Genomic DNA, 22526 nt, shown 5'->3' with positions numbered 1-22526 from the left:
GTATTTATTGTGAACCAAGGCTCAAGAATACCCCAGTATTTCTTGTTAAACCAAATAGAAAGCTGTTAATAGAACACAGGTTATATGGTAGCATGTTGATCCTGAGCAGCTTGAAATGGGTGACATGGGATTCAAGCAAATGGAGACATAATTAATGGCAATCAACATAGCTTCATGGAAACTAGGCCTTGTCAATCAAACTTCATATCATTCTATGACCTGGTTAGAAGTTTGCTTGATAAAAGTAACTGTGTTGGCATAATAGACTTCTGCAAGAGTTAGCATTGCACAACAATCTGATTAAAGAATGAGCACTATATAGAATCAATATGGCACATATTAAATGGATTATAAACTGGCTGATCTCCAGCTGTACCTGGAGCTGTTAGTGGAGTCCCACAGGGATCAGTTCTCTGCCCAATATCATTCAATATTTTTACCAACAATCTGGAAGAAAATATGAAATCGTTGTTGATGAAGTTTGCAGATTATACAAAGATTGGTAGCGTGGTAAATAATGACAGTGTCATTGGTGGGGTGTCAGAGGAACAGCCGTGTTAGTCTGTATTCGCAAAAAGAAAAGGAGTACTTGTGGCACCTTAGAGACTAACCAATTTATTTGAGCATGAGCTTTCGTGAGCTACAGCTCACTTCATCAGATGTATACCGTGGAAACTGCAGCAGACTTTATATACACACAGAGAATATGAAACAATACCTCCTCCCACCCCACTGTCCTGCTGGTAATAGCTTATCTAAAGTGATCAACAGGTGGGCCATTTCCAGCACAAAGCCAGGTTTTCTCACCCTCCACCCCCCCACACAAATTCACTCTCCTGCTGGTGCTAGCCCATCCAAAGTGACAACTCTTTACATAATCAAGTCGGGCTATTTCCTGCATAGATCCAGGTTTTCTCACATCCCCCCCACCCCCATACACACACAAACTCACTCTCCTGCTGGTAATAGCTCATCTAAACTGACCACTCTCCAAGTTTAAATCCAAGTTAAACCAGAACATCTGGGGGGGGGGGGGGTTAGGAAAAAACAAGAGGAAACAGGCTACCTTGCATAATGACTTAGCCACTCCCAGTCTCTATTTAAGCCTAAATTAATAGTATCCAATTTGCAAATGAATTCCAATTCAGCAGTTTCTCGCTGGAGTCTGGATTTGAAGTTTTTTTGTTTTAAGATAGCGACCTTCATGTCTGTGATTGCGTGACCAGAGAGATTGAAGTGTTCTCCGACTGGTTTATGAATCTTATAATTCTTGACATCTGATTTGTGTCCATTTATTCTTTTACGTAGAGACTGTCCAGTTTGACCAATGTACATGGCAGAGGGGCATTGCTGGCACATGATGGCATATATCACATTGGTGGATGTGCAGGTGAACGAGCCTCTGATAGTGTGGCTGATGTTATTAGGCCCTGTGATGGTGTCCCCTGAATAGATATGTGGGCATAATTGGCAACGGGCTTTGTTGCAAGGATAAGTTCCTGGGTTAGTGGTTCTGTTGTGTGGTATGTGGTTGTTGGTGAGTATTTGCTTCAGGTTGCGGGGCTGTCTGTAGGCAAGGACTGGCCTGTCTCCCAAGACTTGTGAGTGTGTTGGGTCATCCTTTAGGATAGGTTGTAGATCCTTAATAATGCGTTGGAGGGGTTTTAGTTGGGGGCTGAAGGTGACCGCTAGTGGCGTTCTGTTATTTTCTTTGTTAGGCCTGTCCTGTAGTAGGTAACTTCTGGGAACTCTTCTGGCTCTATCAATCTGTTTCTTTACTTCTGCAGGTGGGTATTGTAGTTGTAAGAAAGCTTGACAGAGATCTTGTAGGTGTTTGTCTCTGTCTGAGGGGTTGGAGCAAATGCGGTTGTATCGCAGAGCTTGGCTGTAGACGATGGATCGTGTGGTGTGGTCAGGGTGAAAGCTGGAGGCATGCAGGTAGGAGTAGCGGTCAGTAGGTTTCCGGTATAGGGTGGTGTTTATGTGGCCATTGTTTTTTAGCACTGTAGTGTCCAGGAAGTGGATCTCTTGTGTGGACTGGACCAGGCTGAGGTTGGTGGTGGGATGGAAATTGTTGAAATCATGGTGGAATTCCTCAAGGGCTTCTTTTCCATGGGTCCAGATGATGAAGATGTCATCAATATAGCGCAAGTAGAGTAGGGGCTTTAGGGGACGAGAGCTGAGGAAGCGTTGTTCTAAATCAGCCATAAAAATGTTGGCATACTGTGGGGCCATGCGGGTACCCATAGCAGTGCCGCTGATCTGAAGGTATACATTGTCCCCAAATGTGAAATAGTTATGGGTAAGGACAAAGTCACAAAGTTCAGCCACCAGGTTAGCCGTGACATTATCGGGGATAGTGTTCTTGACGGCTTGTAGTCCATCTTTGTGTGGAATGTTGGTGTAGAGGGCTTCTACATCCATAGTAGCCAGGATGGTGTTATCAGGAAGATCACCGACGGACTGAAGTTTCCTCAGGAAGTCAGTGGTGTCTCGAAGGTAGCTGGGAGTGCTGGTAGCGTAGGGCCTGAGGAGGGAGTCTACATAGCCAGACAATCCTGCTGTCAGGGTGCCAATGCCTGAGATGATGGGGCGCCCAGGATTTCCAGGTTTATGGATCTTGGGTAGTAGATAGAATATCCCAGGTCGGAGTTCCAGGGGTGTGTCTGTGCGGTTTTGATCTTGTGCTTTTTCAGGAAGTTTCTTGAGCAAATGCTGTAGTTGCTTTTGGTATGAAGCAGCGTCACTTGCCCCATAACCTCAGCCATGCGGAACGCAATGCCATCCACAGCCTCAGAAACAACTCTGACATCATAATCAAAAAGGCTGACAAAGGAGGTGCTGTTGTCATCATGAATAGGTCGGAATATGAACAAGAGGCTGCTCGGCAGCTCTCCAACACGAGTTTCTACAAGCCATTACCCTATGATCCCACTGAGAGTTAGCAAAAGCAACTACAGCATTTGCTCAAGAAACTTCCTGAAAAAGCACAAGATCAAATCTGCACAGACACACCCCTGGAACCCCGACCTGGGATATTCTATCTACTACCCAAGATCCATAAACCTGGAAATCCTGGGCGCCCCATCATCTCAGGCATTGGCACCCTGACAGCAGGATTGTCTGGCTATGTAGACTCCCTCCTCAGGCCCTATGCTACCAGCACTCCCAGCTACCTTCAAGACTCCACTGACTTCCTGAGGAAACTTCAATCCATCGGTGATCTTCCTGATAACACCATCCTGGCTACTATGGATGTAGAAGCCCTCTACACCAACATTCCACACAAAGATGGACTACAGGCCGTCAGGAACACTATCCCCGATAATGTCACGGCTAACCTGGTGGCTGAACTTTGTGACTTTGTCCTTACCCATAACTATTTCACATTTGGGGACAATGTATACCTTCAGATCAGCGGCACTGCTATGGGTACCCGCATGGCCCCACAGTATGCCAACATTTTTATGGCTGATTTAGAACAACGCTTCCTCAGCTCTCGTCCCCTAAAGCCCCTACTCTACTTGCGCTATATTGATGACATCTTCATCATCTGGACCCATGGAAAAGAAGCCCTTGAGGAATTCCACCATGATTTCAACAATTTCCATCCCACCACCAACCTCAGCCTGGTCCAGTCCACACAAGAGATCCACTTCCTGGACACTACAGTGCTAATAAACAATGGCCACATAAACACCACCCTATACCGGAAACCTATTGACCGCTATTCCTACCTGCATGCCTCCAGCTTTCACCCTGACCACACCACACGATCCATCGTCTACAGCCAAGCTCTGCGATACAACCGCATTTGCTCCAACCCCTCAGACAGAGACAAACACCTACAAGATCTCTGTCAAGCTTTCTTACAACTACAATACCCACCTGCAGAAGTAAAGAAACAGATTGATAGAGCCAGAAGAGTTCCCAGAAGTTACCTACTACAGGACAGGCCTAACAAAGAAAATAACAGAATGCCACTAGCGGTCACCTTCAGCCCCCAACTAAAACCCCTCCAACGCATTATTAAGGATCTACAACCTATCCTAAAGGATGACCCAACACTCTCACAAGTCTTGGGAGACAGGCCAGTCCTTGCCTACAGACAGCCCCGCAACCTGAAGCAAATACTCACCAACAACCACATACCACACAACAGAACCACTAACCCAGGAACTTATCTTTGCAACAAAGCCCGTTGCCAATTATGCCCACATATCTATTCAGGGGACACCATCACAGGGCCTAATAACATCAGCCACACTATCAGAGGCTCGTTCACCTGCACATCCACCAATGTGATATATGCCATCATGTGCCAGCAATGCCCCTCTGCCATGTACATTGGTCAAACTGGACAGTCTCTACGTAAAAGAATAAATGGACACAAATCAGATGTCAAGAATTATAAGATTCATAAACCAGTCGGAGAACACTTCAATCTCTCTGGTCACGCAATCACAGACATGAAGGTCGCTATCTTAAAACAAAAAAACTTCAAATCCAGACTCCAGCGAGAAACTGCTGAATTGGAATTCATTTGCAAATTGGATACTATTAATTTAGGCTTAAATAGAGACTGGGAGTGGCTAAGTCATTATGCAAGGTAGCCTGTTTCCTCTTGTTTTTTCCTAACCCCCCCCCCCCCCCCCCAGATGTTCTGGTTTAACTTGGATTTAAACTTGGAGAGTGGTCAGTTTAGATGAGCTATTACCAGCAGGAGAGTGAGTTTGTGTGTGTATGGGGGTGGGGGGGATGTGAGAACCTGGATCTATGCAGGAAATAGCCCGACTTGATTATGTAAAGAGTTGTCACTTTGGATGGGCTAGCACCAGCAGGAGAGTGAATTTGTGGGGGGGGGTGGAGGGTGAGAGAACCTGGATTTGTGCTGGAAATGGCCCACCTGTTGATCACTTTAGATAAGCTATTACCAGCAGGACAGTGGGGTGGGAGGAGGTATTGTTTCATATTCTCTGTGTGTATATAAAGTCTGCTGCAGTTTCCACGGTATACATCTGATGAAGTGAGCTGTAGCTCACGAAAGCTCATGCTCAAATAAATTGGTTAGTCTCTAAGGTGCCACAAGTACTCCTTTTCTTATTGGTGGGGTGGTAAATAATGACAGGTCACTGATCCAGATCAGTCTGGATTGTTTGGTAAACTGGGTGCAATAAAACATGTTTTTACAAATGCGAGGTCATACACCTAGGAGCAAAGAACATAGGCCATACATACAGGATCGGGAACTGTATCCTGGAAAGTAGTGACTCCGAAAGGGGCTTTGGAGGGTCATGGTAGATAACCATCTGAACACGAGGTCCCAATGCATTGCTGTGGCTAGGAGGGCTAATATGATCCTTGAATGTACTATAAACAAAGGGATATCAAGTAGGGATTACCTCTGTATGTAGCAATAATTAGCCCACCGCTGGAGTACAGTGTCCAGCTCTGGTGTCAGTACTTTCAAAATGATGTTGAAAATTGGAAAGGATTCAGAAAGCTACAAGCTTAATTAAGTCTGGATGACACTGAAGGCAAGTTGAACTGACCACAGAACTCTTGCTAGTTTCTGCTATCGGGGCTGAGCAATCTGTATGCGCAGGAGCAAAGGTCTGAGCCTTTGGTAGTGGGTGTCTCTCAGGGAAAATAGAATGTAGGGGGATGACAGTTGGGTTACTGGGATTACTGCTACCCTGACCCCCAACTTTAAAGCTTTGCATTATTTGTTGTGAATCCTTCTTTGGCAATATATTTATTACAAAAGACAGCAGACTTCAGTAATCTGTGGCAGTGGAACTCAGCGGGAGGAGAAAGGACACTAGTTCCCCACCAGTGGAAATACTGATGTGGGGATGGATCTGTGTTTTCCTTCCCCACTGTTCTCATGGAAACGAGAGCAGAATCCGGCTATGTTCCCAGTCGCATGCATACACAGGGGATGGAGACAAGAGTGGAACCCAGAGAAAGGGCTGGAGTCACCATTGCGGCACATTAAATCATACCAGTTGTCAGAAAGCTGGCAGGACTCCCCAGTCTCTCTTTCCATCCACCATGGGTCCTGATGGAGATACCCGGCCCAGGGAGGGGCAGGAACACATATGCAGGCCGACAGGGGCGTGAAGGATGGGACAGGGCACTGCCACCTGTGAGCACCAACCGCCAAAGAACTGCTATAGGAAAGGCAGTTGAAACTACCGGGGTGCTCCATCCCAGCCTGGAGCCACCTGCCCACTCCACATGTTCAGCAGCTCCCCTTGCTCCCCCTCTTATTCATCAGCTCCACCCCCCCCTTCACAAGGTAATTCCTCCCTCTCCCTTAAACAATAAGTTAACAGGTAGTAATAAAAAAGGATAATCTACAGTGGTCACCATTAAAATCTTTCCTATTGTGCCTTTGTAGGTAGATAACATTATACCACAATATTCACAAAATCCCCTGTAACTGGAATAAGGAATAGAGTGAATGCTGCAGTTACATTATTTAAAAAGGCATTATTTAGTGAAGACCGCTATAATCAACTGGTTTAAAAGACAGCTTCTCTAAAGTGTATGGGCCAAGCCTGCTCCCAGCTCCTGCGCGCAGCCCCTTGATTTCAATGGCAGGATTTGCCTCTGTTATCCACCCTGTTGAGCTCTTGCATGACATGAGTATTTGATTGATTTACGTTCACTGGATAAACTGTGAAGTGTTTATTTTAAAATAACATCTAAAAATGCTCTTGTGAAAGTGCATCGAAAATAACATGGAGGGATTTTGTTTAACCCTACAAAGTTCAGTGCTGAGGTTTTAGTAGCTATTCTGAAGCTTGTTTTGCCAAAACATTGCTGATCAAGTGTTGTGTGTGTATATAAATATGAAAGTGATAGTCTGCTCTTCTCTACCGCCTTTCACTTGACAATCTGCATGCACACTAATCAAGCTTTATTCTTTCCTCGTTAAACAAGGAAGGGGTACACAGAGAATCACATCACCCACCACCACTGAACAGCAGCCACCTCTGTGATGGGGAACGTAGCAGCCATTAAACAGTGTAGAATACCACTAAACAACAGATTAGGACATGCAATAAAGGAGAAAACAATCTCCATTCATGGGGTTGGGGTGCAGTGAGGTCAAGGGTAATTACTTGATTTAGAAATTGGTTTGGTTAGGATGCAGTTGTTAATATCTCTTCTCTTAAATGCACCATGAGATCATAATTGATTGAGTTGTCAGGACCTTGGGTTTTAAATTTCACCCCCTAACTTTGCAGTGGCACATTGGTTCAGTACTGACTCAGAAAGGAAGAGTAGCTGTGTGTTCCTTGGTGGAACATATCAAATACTGGTAAGGCCCAACCCTGCTTAGCTCAAGAGCTGCCAGTATCAGAGTGATATGTCCGCAGCTTATTTTGTGCGGTAACATTATGACGTTGCACCCCATAATGCTTTATGGGAATATGCTGATGAATGTATATATGACCATAATTGGAATATGTTTTATGTATACGTGCCATGTAACATCTCTGTAAAGGTTATAATCTACTGAATACATTCCTCCTATTTGTATGCATGTATCATTTTTGTATTTGAAGTTATGAATGTTGGCTGTATACTGGTTTGATTTTAAGTAGGTTTTAGTAAGACATTTGGTCAGCTTCTTTGGAGAGCAGTGTGCAAGTTAAATGCCCAATCAAGAAACACTTAATGGACAATGGATCTTGGAAGGTTCCAATCCACATAAGAAGTCTACCTGAGGACGTTCAAGGTAGCATGTGAACAATGGCTGCTGCCTGTAAAAACCGAGTCATGCATGGACATGTGACTTGCCCATGTGACTCCAAAACTCCATCTTGGAGCTGGACTTTGCATAGGAGAGAGGAGGAGAGTCTTGCAACCGCAAGAGAGAGTCTATTTAAGCCGCTGGGAGACCCCTCCATTTTGTCTTCAGCTGGCTCAAGAGAGCCTCTCCAACCCCAAGGATACCTGAAAGAAACTGGGACAAAGGACAGTAACTACAGGGGGGTGTGAGTGATTGCTGGACACAAACTAGAAGGAGACTAGTCTGCAAAAGGAAGCTTACTGGAACACCTCTGAGGGTGAGGTTTTATCTCTCCTCAGTTTTCTTACTGTACTAGGCATAGGCTTGCGTGTTTTTATTTTATTTTGATTGGTAATTCACTTTGCTCTCTGTCATCACTTGGAACCACTAAAATCCTACTTTTTGTATTTAATAAATCATGTATTATGTACCCCAGAGTATGCATTCATACCTGGGGGGGAGGGAGGGGGCAAACAGCTGTGTATATCTCTCTATCCGTGTTATAGAGGGTGAACTATTTATGAGTTTATCCTGTATAAGCTTTATACAGGGTAAAATGGATTTATTTGGGGTTGGACCCCATTGGGAGTTGGGCATCTGAGTGTTAAAGACAGGAACACTTCTTAAGCTGATTTCAGTTAAGCTTTCAGTTTGTGGGACGTGGTTCAGACCTGGATCTGTGTTTGTGGCTGGCAAGCGTGTCTGGCACAACGAGGCAGGGTTCTGGAGTCCCGGGATGGCAGGGGCAGAAGTAGTCTTGGCACATCAGTTGGCAGCCCCAAGGTTGTGATCCAACCTGTCACAAACATTACACCCTGTTCAGAGCAACTTAGAACAGATTTTGCATGATTCATGTGTCCCTTATTCAGGAGCATTTAACGCGCTGACCAAGTAAGTTTGATGAAAAGTGGAGATGCAGTGCTGGGTGTCCAGGTGATGGAGCAAGAAGTGCCCTTTGAAGATGGATTCTAAAATCATGTGGAGCAGGTAGAGAGCTGCTGACTGGCATAAAAACCAAAATGTTTATGTGAGTGTCGGAACATTATTCTGCTTAAGACTCACTCTGAGTGTCTGTTAGGAATTCCTGATACAGCAAGGTCTGTTGAGAATGGAATTTGAACCTTACCTCTGAATTTCCTTTTGCTTGTACCAGGTTATTTTTCTGAGATCATTTTTAGTATTCTAAAAAGCTGTACATGATGGATACCACAGGAATCTCAATAACGATCACTGCTCTGTTCATTATATAGTACAGTTGCAATTAGTGATTTTATAAAACAAATAATGTGTAAACCTAAGGGACCATAATGGCTCCTTTATTTCTTTGTTATTAAAACACAGAGAATTGGCATTTGTTTTCCGTTGAATGTTAACAAACTAGGCCTTAATGACTCTGAACAACTGATTTGATGGGGACTGTTGTTTAAGCAAACACAGAGCCTGATTCTATGAGGTTGAAATCAGGTGGAGCTGAGTGCTCTGAGATATGGGCCCATAGTTTTTCAATGCTATAGTGCAAATGGATAAGCAGTATTCTTTTCTAACAAACTGTTTTGTCTAACACAATAATACTCCAGCTTTGAATAGAATTATTTAGGTTGGCAGACCTCTTTAGTGAGTTCTCTAGCGTCTCGATATCTACTATATATATTTCTCTGTGACATGTAGTCCATACCCATATAATAGTGGCAGAGTTGACTTCATTGTTCCTAATTGCTCCATAAAATTGTTCAAAGAAAACATTAACGTTCTTGCAAGAAAACTTTTATTTTTAGGCTAGTAGCAAGTGGGGGAAAAAAGGGGGAACTGAGAAAAATTAATATCAACAAGCTGCAAAGTTTCTACTGAACTAGTACACTATGAAAGTTTATGTGCTCTGTTAAAGTGGTGTAAATCCAGATTAACGCCACAAACTTCTGTGGCACTGCTCCAGTTTTGCACCACCGAATCTGAGAACAGAATCTGGATCACTCGGCTCTTGGCCATTTACAATAAATGGAAACACCAACATAGGTAGGGTGGGGTAAGGAGAGAGAGAAAAGTTTTCTTTTTTTCCTAATTTTAAACTTCTGGAATAGAAAATAGGTTTAGTTTTCATGTTTGCAACTGGATGATGAGCCCATGAGCTTTGATGATATGCCTTTAACTGTGTTGCTAACAAAATACTGATGTAGATGCAAGATCCTCTTTTTGAGAATGCACATCTGTTATCTCCAGAAAAGATTATTGAAGCTACATTAGTGGGGGAAGAGTTCTGAGAAGCTGAAAACAAATAAAATGTGCAAACTGGTAAATGAACTAACTAGTAGGGTTTGGAATGGCAGCGTAAGTTGCATTTGTAGCCTACAGAAAGAAGACAGATATCTTATTCAGTTGAAACTGCGAAGTAGTAAGCAAAGTAACAACCCAAGCAGGAACATGGCCAGGTCACTCTGTTCTTCTGGAAAATGTCAGGGGGACTCCTAACATTCACAAGTGTTTAAGATTTCACATCAACACCTTCACAAGAACAATGCCACCTAACACTTTGTTGACAGATTGATTCACTTCTGACTTTGGGCAGGTCTTCCCCAAACGCACTCCCCGTCAACTCCGGAACTCCAGCTCGCAATAGGCGGAAGCGGAGTTGACAGGGGAGCAGCAGCGGTCGACTCGCCACCGTCCTCACGGCCTGGTAGGTCGACCTACTATACGCTGACTTCAGCTATGCTATTCCAGTAGCTGAAGTTGCATATTTTAGGTCTCTTCCCCCTCCTCCCCCCCCCCAATGTAGACCAGGGCTTGGAGGGAGGGATGCCAGTTGCTGAATCCTCCACCTAATTCTTTAGCAGGCTGGGGACCCCCTGGGGGTCTCCCATCCAAGTATTGACCAGGATTCGTCCTGCTTAGCCGGTGAAATTTGGCAAGATCACTGCCCATGGCGATGTCACTGAATGCATTAGAGGAACACTGTCACCTAAAATAAAATAAATCACATTATATCTTTCCTTACTTTTGTTATGCAACACATTAAATTATTCAAACAGGTTTTTTTAAAAATCTAATTTACTTACTACAATTTATGCTTTTTTAAAAAATGAAATTTGACACGTTTCAAGTCACATTCACTGTCACATTTTCATGCAGGAGCACAGTGCTGCAATAATCAGATTGCAAACACTGCAGGAGAATGTTTATTTGTTGGAAATAATCCCATAAGAATTGTCATACCAAATCAGACCAGTAGTCCATCTAGAGCAGTATGCTGCACCAATGGTGGCCAGTGCTAGGTGTGCTGAAGGAAGGTGCAACAAACCCTGCAGTAGGCAATTATGGAATAACCTCCGCATAGGAGAAATTTCTTCCTAATCCCTGCTTAGATGGAAGCAGTCATGTCCTGAAACATGGTGGTTTACAGCTGTTACAAAATTAAGGTTTTAAAATTGTTTTTAATGCTTACTTTTGTAAAGCCTGGCCCTTTATTTTTAATCCTGCTAAGCTCTTGACCTCAATGATATGTTGTGGCAATGAATTCCACAGGCCAGTTGTGCATCATGTGGAAAAAGTATTTCCTTTGGAATTAAAAGGTTTTTTTTTTTTTCTTCCATTTGAATTCAAGAGAAAAGCGGTACTGAAAATATTTCTGTGAACCTTCACTGTAAGAGCAGTTTAAAAATATACATATATATTACACCCCTCCCCCCCATTTTGACCAGTGTGCCTTTAAATTGGAAGTATCTGTGTAAATCTGCTGACAATGCCACTACAGTGTCAATGCCATCAATGAAAATGTGTCAAGTAGTAGGGGAATGTGGTGGTATTTTGTTTGTATTATTTAAATTGCCTATTCAGAGAGCTTAGTTTACATTGTACATCTTTGCCTCAACCTGGATCTCATTAGTTAACACACCTCTAGAAAGGAAGCCATGGTCTGTTTGAAGTACTATACTCACCCAGGCCTGTGAAGGGATTCCTGGCAAAAAGGAACTCTGCCTTCAAACTAGCACTTCAGATCAACAGGGGAGAGAACCCTGAAATTGGGGGGAAAACCAGCAGAGCCTGAAAGTCTATTTAGTTATAAGCTTTTCTTATGACATACCTCTCAGATGATTCATGAGATAAGTCCATGTTATCCCCATTTTGTAGACGGAGAAACTGAGGGACAGAGAAGTTAAGTGATTTGGCCTAAGAGACTCTTAAAGGCAGCCTCACTGCTGCTCCTGCTTCAGCTTCCCTCCTTTTTGTGTACAGATTGTTAAAGCACATGTGCAGAAGCACTGCTAGAAAGAGGAGCTAATGTCCCAAATGCACGCACGCTAGCCAGCAGTATTTGAAGCAGGGATTTATTGTGTCCATCTGTGAGGTCCCACAGGTTGTAGAACACTGATGTATGCATTATTGTAATAGATTCTCACTCTTGCAGCCACCGTGTAATTGCAGCAGCCTTCACTCATGGGTGCATCTATGGTATTCTCTCTTCCCTAAAATTTCTCCTCATTGCTATCGCTAGTGTAGTTCTACCAGTGGTAGCCTAATTGGAGCAGTAATGTAGATAAAGATCCAGATGACTGCTGACATTTTAACAACTGTTTTGTCTACCTTGCTCAGAGCAGGTCTTGGTTCCACTGAAGTCAATGGCAAAATTCCCATGGACTTTGGAGTGAAATCCTGATTCCACTAGTGCTGTTGAAACCCTGACAGTTGCTGGCATGCTCTCTATGGTAGCAATTGCACCATTGACTGTTGCAGCTTCAATGGTGGGAATTTTTAGAAGAACAGACTCCAGTGTAGACAAAGCCATAATGAGTACAGAATGGGCAGTGGAAATTCAAGCTTCCCCAGTCACAGTCCTGGCAGTGTGCCTCATCCATGACCTGGAGGAATTGCCTCTGGGGTGAGAATTGCAGTCCAGTACCCATGGCCTCTTCAGCCCTTGACTTCTCTAATGAGGCTGCCACCAAAGGGGCCACATTGGTGCCAGCTGTGATGGTAGGAATTTGGATTGTTTGATTTCATGTGGGCCTCCGTGCCTTTGGAGCTGGATTGAGATCACATTTTCCATCAGGTGGTGTTGCCTTTCTACTAGCCTCGAGTGTCTGTACTTTGTATACAAGTCAATTAATCACTTCTAGTAAGTTTATCATTTAATTATTGCAGTAGAGCTAGTGACATGTCACCTTGAGGATAAAATAGTGACCCCAGCACTGAGTCCTAGGAGAATGTATAGTTTGACCTACCAGTCTGGAGTTATTTGATATTTCTGTGTTTTTCTAGCCATGCCTGTAATCCATGATAAGCTTTTATCTCTCACACAGCAGCTACTAGGCTTCCGTAGCAGCCTCATGAGGGTGAGACCGTATTCTATACTTTCTGATAATCTAATTGGCTTACAACTACTACTTTAACTCTTTTGAAGAATTCTGACACAAGCTGTCATAGAAGTATTATGTGCCTATAGAGAAGCAGGTCTGGCTTGTTTAATATAACCTGACAGAAACGAGGTGCTTTTTAACTCTTCTGTTGTTCCCAGTAAGAAAAGGAGGACTTGTGGCACCTTAGAGACTAACCAATTTATTTGAGCATGAGCTTTCGTGAGCTACAGCTCACTTCATCGGATGCGTACCTTGGAAAGTGTAGAAGATCTTGTTATATACACACAAAAAGCATGAAAAAATACCTCCTCCCACCCCACTCTCCTGCTGGTAATAGCTTATCCAAAGTGACCACTCTCCTTACATTGTGTATGATAATCAAGGTGGGCCATTTCCAGCACAAATCCAGGGTTTAACAAGAACGTCTTGGGGGGGGGGGGTGTAGGAAAAAACAAGGGGAAATAGGCTACCTTGCATAATGACTAAGCCACTCCCAGTCTCTATTCAAGCCTAAGTTAATTGTATCCAATTTGCAAATGAATTCCAATTCAGCAGTTTCTCGCTGAAGTCTGGATTTGAAGTTTTTTTGTTGTCAAATAGCGACTTTCATGTCTGTAATCGCGTGACCAGAGAGATTGAAGTGTTCTCCGACTGGTTTATGGATGTTATAATTCTTGACATCTGATTTGTGTCCATTTATTCTTTTACGTAGAGACTGTCCAGTTTGACCAATGTACATGGCAGAGGGGCATTGCTGGCACATGATGGCATATATCACATTGGTGGATGTGCAGGTGAACGAGCCTCTGATAGTGTGGCTGATGTTATTAGGCCCTGTGATGGTGTCCCCTGAATAGCTATGTGGGCACAGTTGGCAACGGGCTTTGTTGCAAGGATAGGTTCCTGGATTAGTGGTTCTGTTGTGTGGTATGTGGTTGCTGGTGAGTATTTGATTCAGGTTGGGGGGCTGTCTGTAGGCAAGGACTGGCCTGTCTCCCAAGATTTGTGAGAGTGTTGGGTCAACCTTCAGGATAGGTTGTAGATCCTTAATAATGCGTTGGAGGGGTTTTAGTTGGGCGCTGAAGGTGACGGCTAGTGGCGTTCTGTTATTTTCTTTGTTAGACCTGTCCTGTAGTAGGTGACTTCTGGGAACTCTTCTGGCTCTATCAATCTGTTTCTTCACTTCCTCAGGTGGGTATTGTAGTTGTAAGAATGCTTGATAGAGATCTTGTAGGTGTTTGTCTCTGTCTGAGGGGTTGGAGTGAGAAAACCTGGATTTGTGCTGGAAATGGCCCACCTTGATTATCATACACAATGTAAGGAGAGTGGTCACTTTGGATAAGCTATTACCAGCAGGAGAGTGGGGTGGGAGGAGGTATTTTTTCATGCTTTTTGTGTGTATATAACAAGATCTTCTACACTTTCCATAGCATGCATCCGATGAAGTGAGCTGTAGCTCACGAAAGCTTATGCTCAAATAAATTGGTTAGTCTCTAAGGTGCAACAAGTTCTCCTTTTCTTTTTGCGAATACAGACTAACACGGCTGTTACTCTGAAACCTGTTGTTCCCAGTGTAGCCATAAGGCTCAACAGCCTGTAAATTGCAGGCTCCCCCTTAGGCTATGTCTACACTTATCATGATAAGGGGGATTGTTGGGGATTGGTCCTGCTTTGAGCAGGGGATTGGACCGGATGACCTCCTGAGGTCCCTTCCAACCCTGATACTCTTATGATGTAGAGAACAGGCAATGCACAAGTAGCTACATGCCACTAGGAAAGGCAGGCTATATCCACACTTGTCATTGCGGTGCCCGTGTGTTGCTACACTCCGCAATAAAAGGCTCTGACAGCAGTGAATAGTGGGGAGGAGGAGGAGACCCTGGCAGGAGGGGAGCTGCTACAGCCTTTCATTGTGTGGGAGAAAAGCTCCAGCACTACACTGCTAAAAATAGCAGTGTTGACCAGGGAGGCACTGCATGGAGAGAGCCCCTGTAGGATATATATATCCTGGGGGTGCAGGTGTGTAGGGTACTCTACTCTACCCACCTAAATCATGCCTCACCATCTACATTGCTATTTATACCCATGCTAGCTGGGCACTATCTGTACTCTACATGCTGCCTGCTCTAACTTTAGAGATGGGCACAGCACTGATCCCCCTCTAATCCTCAGCATTAATAGCATAGGGAGGGCAATTTACTGTACATATTTTCATTAGTAGATCAACTATTATGCTTCATTTCCTTTGTGCACTTGGGAAAAGTAACTTCCACTCTTAGTTTGTTTACCGCAGTTTGATAGTCTTGTCTCACTCCTCCTGTGGTTATATACTGTCCGGCTTTTATCATCTGGCGATACCTTTTGGAAAATGAGGCTAAACAGGTTCGTGTCGGACACATGGGCATGCGTCACATTTTATTTGTGCTCTGACTTGGATTAACTATTACTGATAAGTCCCACATGCACTCACCTTCTCCCCAAACCCTCTACAACGAAGGAAATACCCCGTCTGAAAAATTTGCTCTTCATTCATCTGAGAGGAATAAACATAGAGGATACTTTTTTTTCTTTTCCACGTGCTTGACATCTAAATGCTATGCATGCATTATCTTCAGTGGTTTTGATATGCCTTATAATTGTTAGCATTCTTCTATATATGCTATGGGCCAGATCCCCACACTGGTGTATACCTGTATCTCCATTGAGGTCAACTTGGCCCCATATGTGGGCAGGCAGAATGATCCAGCAGATAGACCACAAGAAACTCGGGTTCTATTCCTGGCTCTGCTACTGGCTTTTTGTATGACCTTGGTTAAGTCTCTTCATTTTCTGTACCTCAGTTTCTCCATCTGTAAAATGAGGATATTGAGGACATCAACCCCTTTATATAGTGCCTGGGGATTTACAGCTGAAAAGAGCTACAAAAGTATGTAGCAGTAGTTAACTACCTTCATTGACATTGTGAGGGTTAAAGGCAGATCCTGCTCCCATTCTAGTCAGTGGCAAAGCTCCAACTAACTTTAATGGGAACAGAATCAGTCCTATGCAGAATTAGAAGTCCTTGGAAGCCTGGCCTTTCTTTAAAATGTTCAATTAAACATTATTTCTTAATATATTTGTACAATATGTGTTAAGCAAAGATACTGAATACTGGGTTATACCACTTCCATGTGGATGAGCTCTATAATATATTGGACCCCTATCTGCACACCTCCATTTTCAGCTGTCACAGAGTTTTAAAAAAAACAAACCCAAAGTTGTAGTTTTCTTTTGTTTCCATAATATATCTTGATTCATGTAGTCTTATTTAATGCAGCCCCTGTTGTGTTAATTCCTCTCTAATCCCTTCCTTTAAATACCATTGATTGTGCTTAATTTGTTGCAGGGTAGGTTCAAACTAAACACTCTGTGACCTGAAGTATTTCTAAATTTTTCATTTAATAGAAACTTGCTAATCTAATAAAAGGTGTTGCTAATTACTTTTTGCTTTTCAGATCAATATTGCTAATTTCGCAAAATGTGTTTCTGGAATCTTAAACACGAGGCAAACTATTGCTCTCTTGATTGTCTACTTGTAATACTGATAACTCTTTGTTTTGGTTGAAAGTTATGCTAGTGAAAGAAGGATGTATGTGTGTACAGTACCTAACACAATGGGTTTCTGATTGGTGGCTCAGGGTGCTAGGCACTACTGCAATAAAAATAGCAATCCCCATGCTTCATAGTATTCTTGTGTTTGACTCTTCTTTCAAGAGATTTCTTCCCACTGCTAATGTATGAATATTATTTCTACAAATGCCAAGAGAAGTTACAAAGCTCACTTCTGTATAAATGTATCATTTTTGTTTCTTTGTGGACATGAAAGGTGTTGGACAGAGCTGTTTGAAGTATATAATCTTTAAAAAATTTAACTTAAAAATGGCTTTTTGACCAATAGAGTCTTTTCTTGTTGGTCAATGTTTTCTTGGGGTGTGGTTCTGATGAGAAAACTAAAACTGAAGAAGAGCTCTGTGTAAACTTCAAAGCGTGTCTCTTCCACCAATAATAAAAGCTATTCCCTCACCTACTTGGCTTTTCTCAGACACTGAAAATGTTTACCAACACCCCCCAATTGGTTTTTAAAAACCTATCTAGATAAGTATAAATTTTCAATTGTTTGTTTGTTTTTTTTCAATGCAAAAGCCAGAAATATCTTCATGGGGAAATTTCCAGGATAATTTTGTTTGTAATTTCCTATGAAAAAGAATTGGTATGTTTTGAGCAGCTGTAGCACGGGAATTACAGTACAGCCCTGGAAATGGAAATCCTGCTTTCATATCGACACAGCAAGTGCAACACAATCAGTGACAGTGCAAACTTCCTTTCCCTGATCTGGAGTGACTACCTCAGGTAGTGGGGAAAGGTAGTTTAGTCTCTATGAGTCATTCCTGTTTTGATCTCTTTGGTAGCAATTGTGGTGCTTTGTCCATTAGGAACTGGACAGAGGCCACCAACTTGCTCAGTTCTATTCTGTATACAGCATTCACTCATCACCATAGTGTCCGAGCACCTTAATTGCTATTCACAGCTGCATTCATTATAGTTAAGTCTGCATAACAGTTTCAGTCATAACATCCTATTTCCACATTGTGGGCTAAAACTTTGCATGCTTAGGGCTGCACTACACTGAAAAGTTACTCAGGGGGTGTAAAATATCCACACCCCGGAGACATGCAGTTAAGCTGATTTAACCCCCTTTCTTTGGAGCAAGGACTTGAAATTTGGAGAGGGAAATGGGGAATGACTGGGAGCCAGTTGTCTGGGAGGGGAAATACTGAGATCAACTGAGGAGCTAGGAAGAGGGGTGGGGGAGAAACTGGGGACTGGCTGGACCAAGAGACTGGGACTAGGAACCTGATGGGGAGGAGAATGGGAGACAGATCTGACAAGGAGCAAGGGGTGATGGGAGAACTGAGACTGCTGAGTGAAGAGACTAGAACAAGGAGCTGGGAAGAGGGGGAGACTGGGACAAGGAGCCTGAGTTGGGATTTAGATTGGATAAGGAGCCAGAGGGAGGAGACTGGAATTGGGAGCCAGATTAGAGTAGGGGGAAGTAAGAAGCGGAAACTGGTTCTGGCTCAGCAAGGAGACTGGGCAACATTATTAAGATAGCCAAGTAAAGCACTCAAAAGTTAGGAAATGCCAGAATTAAGATTGCCCATGAAAAGCTCCATAACCCCAGTTCCCTCTCCATCCTGGGTGTGGATTGGAATCTCTGTCCTAGGTGTGAACATGTCTGCCTCCGAGTTTCAATTCCTGATCCAGCCAGTGTGTGAAAGCTTACTTCTGTTCTGTTATCCAAAGAGCAGATATGAAGTGTTAGTCTGATTTGTTGTTTAACTTGTATGGTTAAATAATAATCAGAATAATTGAATTCCAAACAATGCTAACGCTTTTCATTCTTTCTTTAGGTGTAACGCCCAGCAATGGCACCAAATGAGTCCTGCATCAAAGACTCCTTCCTTTAAATGAGAGGACCAAACAGGAAGGTGTGATGAACATGCCACTGCATCAGATCTCTGTAATTCCAGCTCGGGATGTCACCTCTTCCAGAGTCTCTAGGAGCAAGACCAAAGAAAAAGAGAGAGAGGAACAGGTAATGTCAGAACCTTGTTTTCATAGGAAATTATCCCAACCCTTTCTGACTAATAACAGTTCTTTATCAAATTACCACATGGGGCCTCATTCTGTGTACTTTCTGCACCAAAATTTCCATGAATATTGTGAGTATTGACTGCACAAGGAATTCCTGGCCCCTTTGTTCCTTTATTGTTGTATTAATCATTTAAACAATCAGCCGCACAAGACTGGGGATCGCTGTGGTCTAACGTCAGCAAAATACAAATTTCAGCCATCCATTCTGCATAAGAATTAAAGACAGCAGGGTGTATTGTGTGCAGGGTGTGATGGTATTATTAGTGAGCTTGTAGTGTGATAGCTTCTGCTGCTGTTCATTTTTTGCGCTAAATAGTATGATGGGTATGCAGTTAAGTGAGTGTTTTGACTCTTGTGTACTTCATCTTTAAATTTTCATGGGCTCTGCTTTTGGCATTGACTGGCAGCGATATTGTAGTCCGCACAGAATGGACTATTACAGTGGGGAGAGACACACCCTAGGCACTCTCCTGGAGACTTTACTTTTGTTCTTTATTGTTTTCTTGTTGTGATCTGAGGGAAAAGAAGACTTAAAGCATCTGTTTTTCTTTGTGTAGAGTGAAACATAACACCAAAAAAGTAGGAGACTGATTGATTGGATTCTAATGACTGAACCACTTGACAATCTTTCTTTTCTAGCATATTATGTCCTTGTGCCATACACAACAATTCTATTTAGTCTTACTGTGCCTCCATCCAAGCCAAAGATTTTATTACGTATCAATATAATAGTCAAAAATGTACTGTATGTTTGCATTTTGGGTCATCTACAAATTTCAAAGCATTCCTAGATGTTTTTAAACTTTTACTGTCCAAAAAACAGATCAAAAGAATATTCATATAATGGAACAAACCCAGGAGAGGGAAATTTCACAGGTTAGGATTAAATGTTCAGGAAAGGCCAAATTCTGATGAGATGTAAATTACAAATGGGTTATGTGGGCATAATTTACATGGTAAAGGTCTAGAAGGGCAGGGTTGTAGCAGGAAGAGCAACCAGCAAGAGGGTGTAAGAAAGGATGGAACAAAGAAAGCCGTGGCTATCTTCTTATGCTCTCCGGCTACAACCCCTCTGCCCCCTTCTATCACTTTGCTGTATGAATTACATCTACTTAACCCGTAAGTAAATATTAATTATCTAAGTCAGTATGGGTAACTTACCCCATAGTTTGTTGCCTCTGAATTTTGCCCTACATGCTTAATAACATCTCTTTTAAAAAAAAAATCAACAGATTTTAACCCTTATGGTCTGTATCTCAGCAAGCATTTGGGGGCAGGTTGGGTGGCGTGAGTCTGCTTTCTGTCTGAAGGTCCAGGCTGGAAGCTAGTCCTGCTTGGTTGTGGAACATCCTCTCCTAGGAGGTTTACTAGAGTCTCACATTTGCTGCCTGTAGCACATGGTGTTTCTTCCAGTTCTAGCTGTAAGTGGTTGATCTGTGGTCTCCTTCATTTTGGAATACTTTTTCGCTCCATTCCTCTTCTGTATGGAATCAGCCTATTCCATGTGGTAACATCACACTCTCCAACCTGGAAGATAAGGAGTCTGTTTTACTCCCTAGCAAACAAGCACTAAGTATGAGTTGATGACCCTCCAGTGTGGGTCATACGAATTAGCTGCAATCATGTCTGGTGCCTACTTGTGGGATCTGTTTATCCTTTTGCAGTCCCAGGAGTGAGAGTCCCAGGTCTGTTTCTAAACCTGTTTTTCCTCTTTGGCAGCAGGCTCTGCTACTTCCATATTAAGAAAGCTCCTTCTATACATTTTCTTGATGCTATTTAGTCAGAAGGGTTGATTACTTTTTCTCTTATTGGTGAGTTACTAGAGCGTGTGATATTAAAGTTAGTCTGGAGAAAATCTGTTTCTTTAAAACAGGGATTCTGTGAACCACTGCAGAGGAAAGAAAGAGACTCTAGGCTTCGTAACTCAAACCCTGTAATTATGCACTAGCATGCCTTTAATGGACGCCTCTTCCAAACCCCTGGTAGTTAGTGTTTGGCTTATACCCTGATTGTGTTCTCCTAGCTAATATAAATGTAGATTTCCTTAATTATCCATATAAATGCTGAAGGAAACATTTCAAGTTGGAAATTTCCCAACTTCCTGTATCCCGCTATTGGTACTCAAGGTAAAGATGTGGTTTTGTTACTCCAGCTCAGTGCTTGTTTAACTTTCAAAATAAAATAATAACTTCCTTTGTCATAGGGTGAGTTTTTTGGGCTAATGCTTTGGAGTTAGAACTCCATGGGTGGTGGAAAGCAGAGCGAGATCCTTCTGGATCTTTACAGAAGGTTTTTTTTGGAACTGGCTAAAGTGTAGTTCCTCTGTAAATGTGGATTCAAGGCCTGCAACTGGGGAAGTTAGTGGCAAAACTTCCTTTTACAGAGTTTGTTGAAAGGCTGGTAAAAGGCTTGTGTCCAACATTTCTGATTTAAATCCTTAGAAGTCAGTAATGTATATTGAATACATTACTGGGGAGTTGAGTAGATGCATGTTAATGTGATTGTCAAGATTTAATTTAATTGAAAACTATTTCACAATAGTCTTTTCTGTTAAACTTCAGCTATTTTTACAGGAAAGACAGGAAAGGCCATAAAGAGATTATTACTCTTATGTTTAACTGAAATGAGCTATTAGCTTTAAGGGCTATTAGTAAACATCATTAGCTTCTTACTGATCTCTCAGTTGGAATAGAATCCTACTGACCTGAGTTGAGAAATGGTCACTACATTGTTCATAAGGTGCTATAAAACCTGTATGAAATCGGTAATGGCAAGTAGTTGTTTTAACATATCCAGAATTATTCAGCTATGTAGACGTGGGTTAGAGTTTAGGAATTGCAATCTTGCTGCTGAGGTGTAGTTGAGATGTTGCTCTGTTTGTTTTTTCCCTCCTCACTAGCTGAAGTGGACTGTTGTACACCTATTTGCACCCGTACTTCAAAATGTCGCTACTATAGATGAAGTTCCCCAGGTAATACCCATTTTCTTGTTTTAAGGATCTTTGTTCCTTTTTGAAAATTCCAACCAAGGTTCTCTTGTATTCAGAGACAATTTTATGACTTTTTTTTAATTTTGGAAAGGAAAATGATAACTGACAACTATTGACAAAATGATTGCCTTGGAAGCAGAATCAGAAAAGGGAAGGGAAAATCTGTCACTGAAGCTTTTCCTTCACAGTTTGCCCATTTCAGCTGATCACATTTTACTTAGTAGTGTGCAGAGGGTTCTTTTAGGTACATTTATAACTTAAATTGAGCATCTGCAAGTAATTTCATAACCATAACATCCTGAGCTGTGAGCTCTTCTGACCTCATGAGTGAAACAAGGGTGGGCCTAGTCCGTACTTGTATGGGAGACCGCCAAGGAAATCTTGCTGGAAATGGTGTTGCTAACTGGATGGACAGTAATACTCTTTCTTCTCAGTCTAAGTTTTGTGGCCAAGTATGGGGTAAGAGATATTGAACTGTTGGAAGCTCATCTTTCAGATGAGATGCAAAATTAAACACCTGAGCAATTGAGGTCTTCAAAGATCCCATGGCACTTAGCACAAAAGCAAAGGTGTAACCCTCTTTGTGCTGGCCATATTTCAGCTTAAGTAATTGCATTGTACCTACCTAAATCCCCCTCAGTTCTGAGAAGATGACCATCTGTCCTGAACTGATAAGTAACACTGCGGG

General features: G+C 42.6%; 1 protein-coding gene across 8 annotated transcripts in view; it reads left to right on the top strand.

Annotated features, from left to right (window-relative positions):
• The window catches only part of LOC125640324 (E3 ubiquitin-protein ligase MARCHF8), a 197988-nt gene that overhangs the window by 23228 nt on the left and 152234 nt on the right, over positions 1 to 22526 (top strand). For 4 of the 8 annotated variants that reach the window (XR_012669326.1, XR_012669327.1, XM_048858788.2 and 1 more), the window contains exons 2-3: positions 18606 to 18790; positions 21749 to 21820. Coding sequence is in view for 5 of the 8 variants with exons in the window: in XM_048858788.2 (XP_048714745.2) it covers positions 18689 to 18790; positions 21749 to 21820 (174 nt within the window). In the remaining 3 variants the exon portion in view is untranslated. Of the gene's footprint in view, positions 1 to 18605; positions 18791 to 21748; positions 21821 to 22526 lie in introns of those variants that run through there. The other 4 variants (XM_075130723.1, XM_048858790.2, XM_048858791.2 and 1 more) reach the window with 2 other exon arrangements.

The sequence above is a fragment of the Caretta caretta genome, chromosome 7, assembly GCF_965140235.1.
Source record: "Caretta caretta isolate rCarCar2 chromosome 7, rCarCar1.hap1, whole genome shotgun sequence".
NCBI classification, from domain to species: domain Eukaryota; kingdom Metazoa; phylum Chordata; order Testudines; family Cheloniidae; genus Caretta; species Caretta caretta.
Note: the sequence above shows the minus strand (reverse complement) of the source record. Positions and strands in the feature narration are given on the sequence as shown.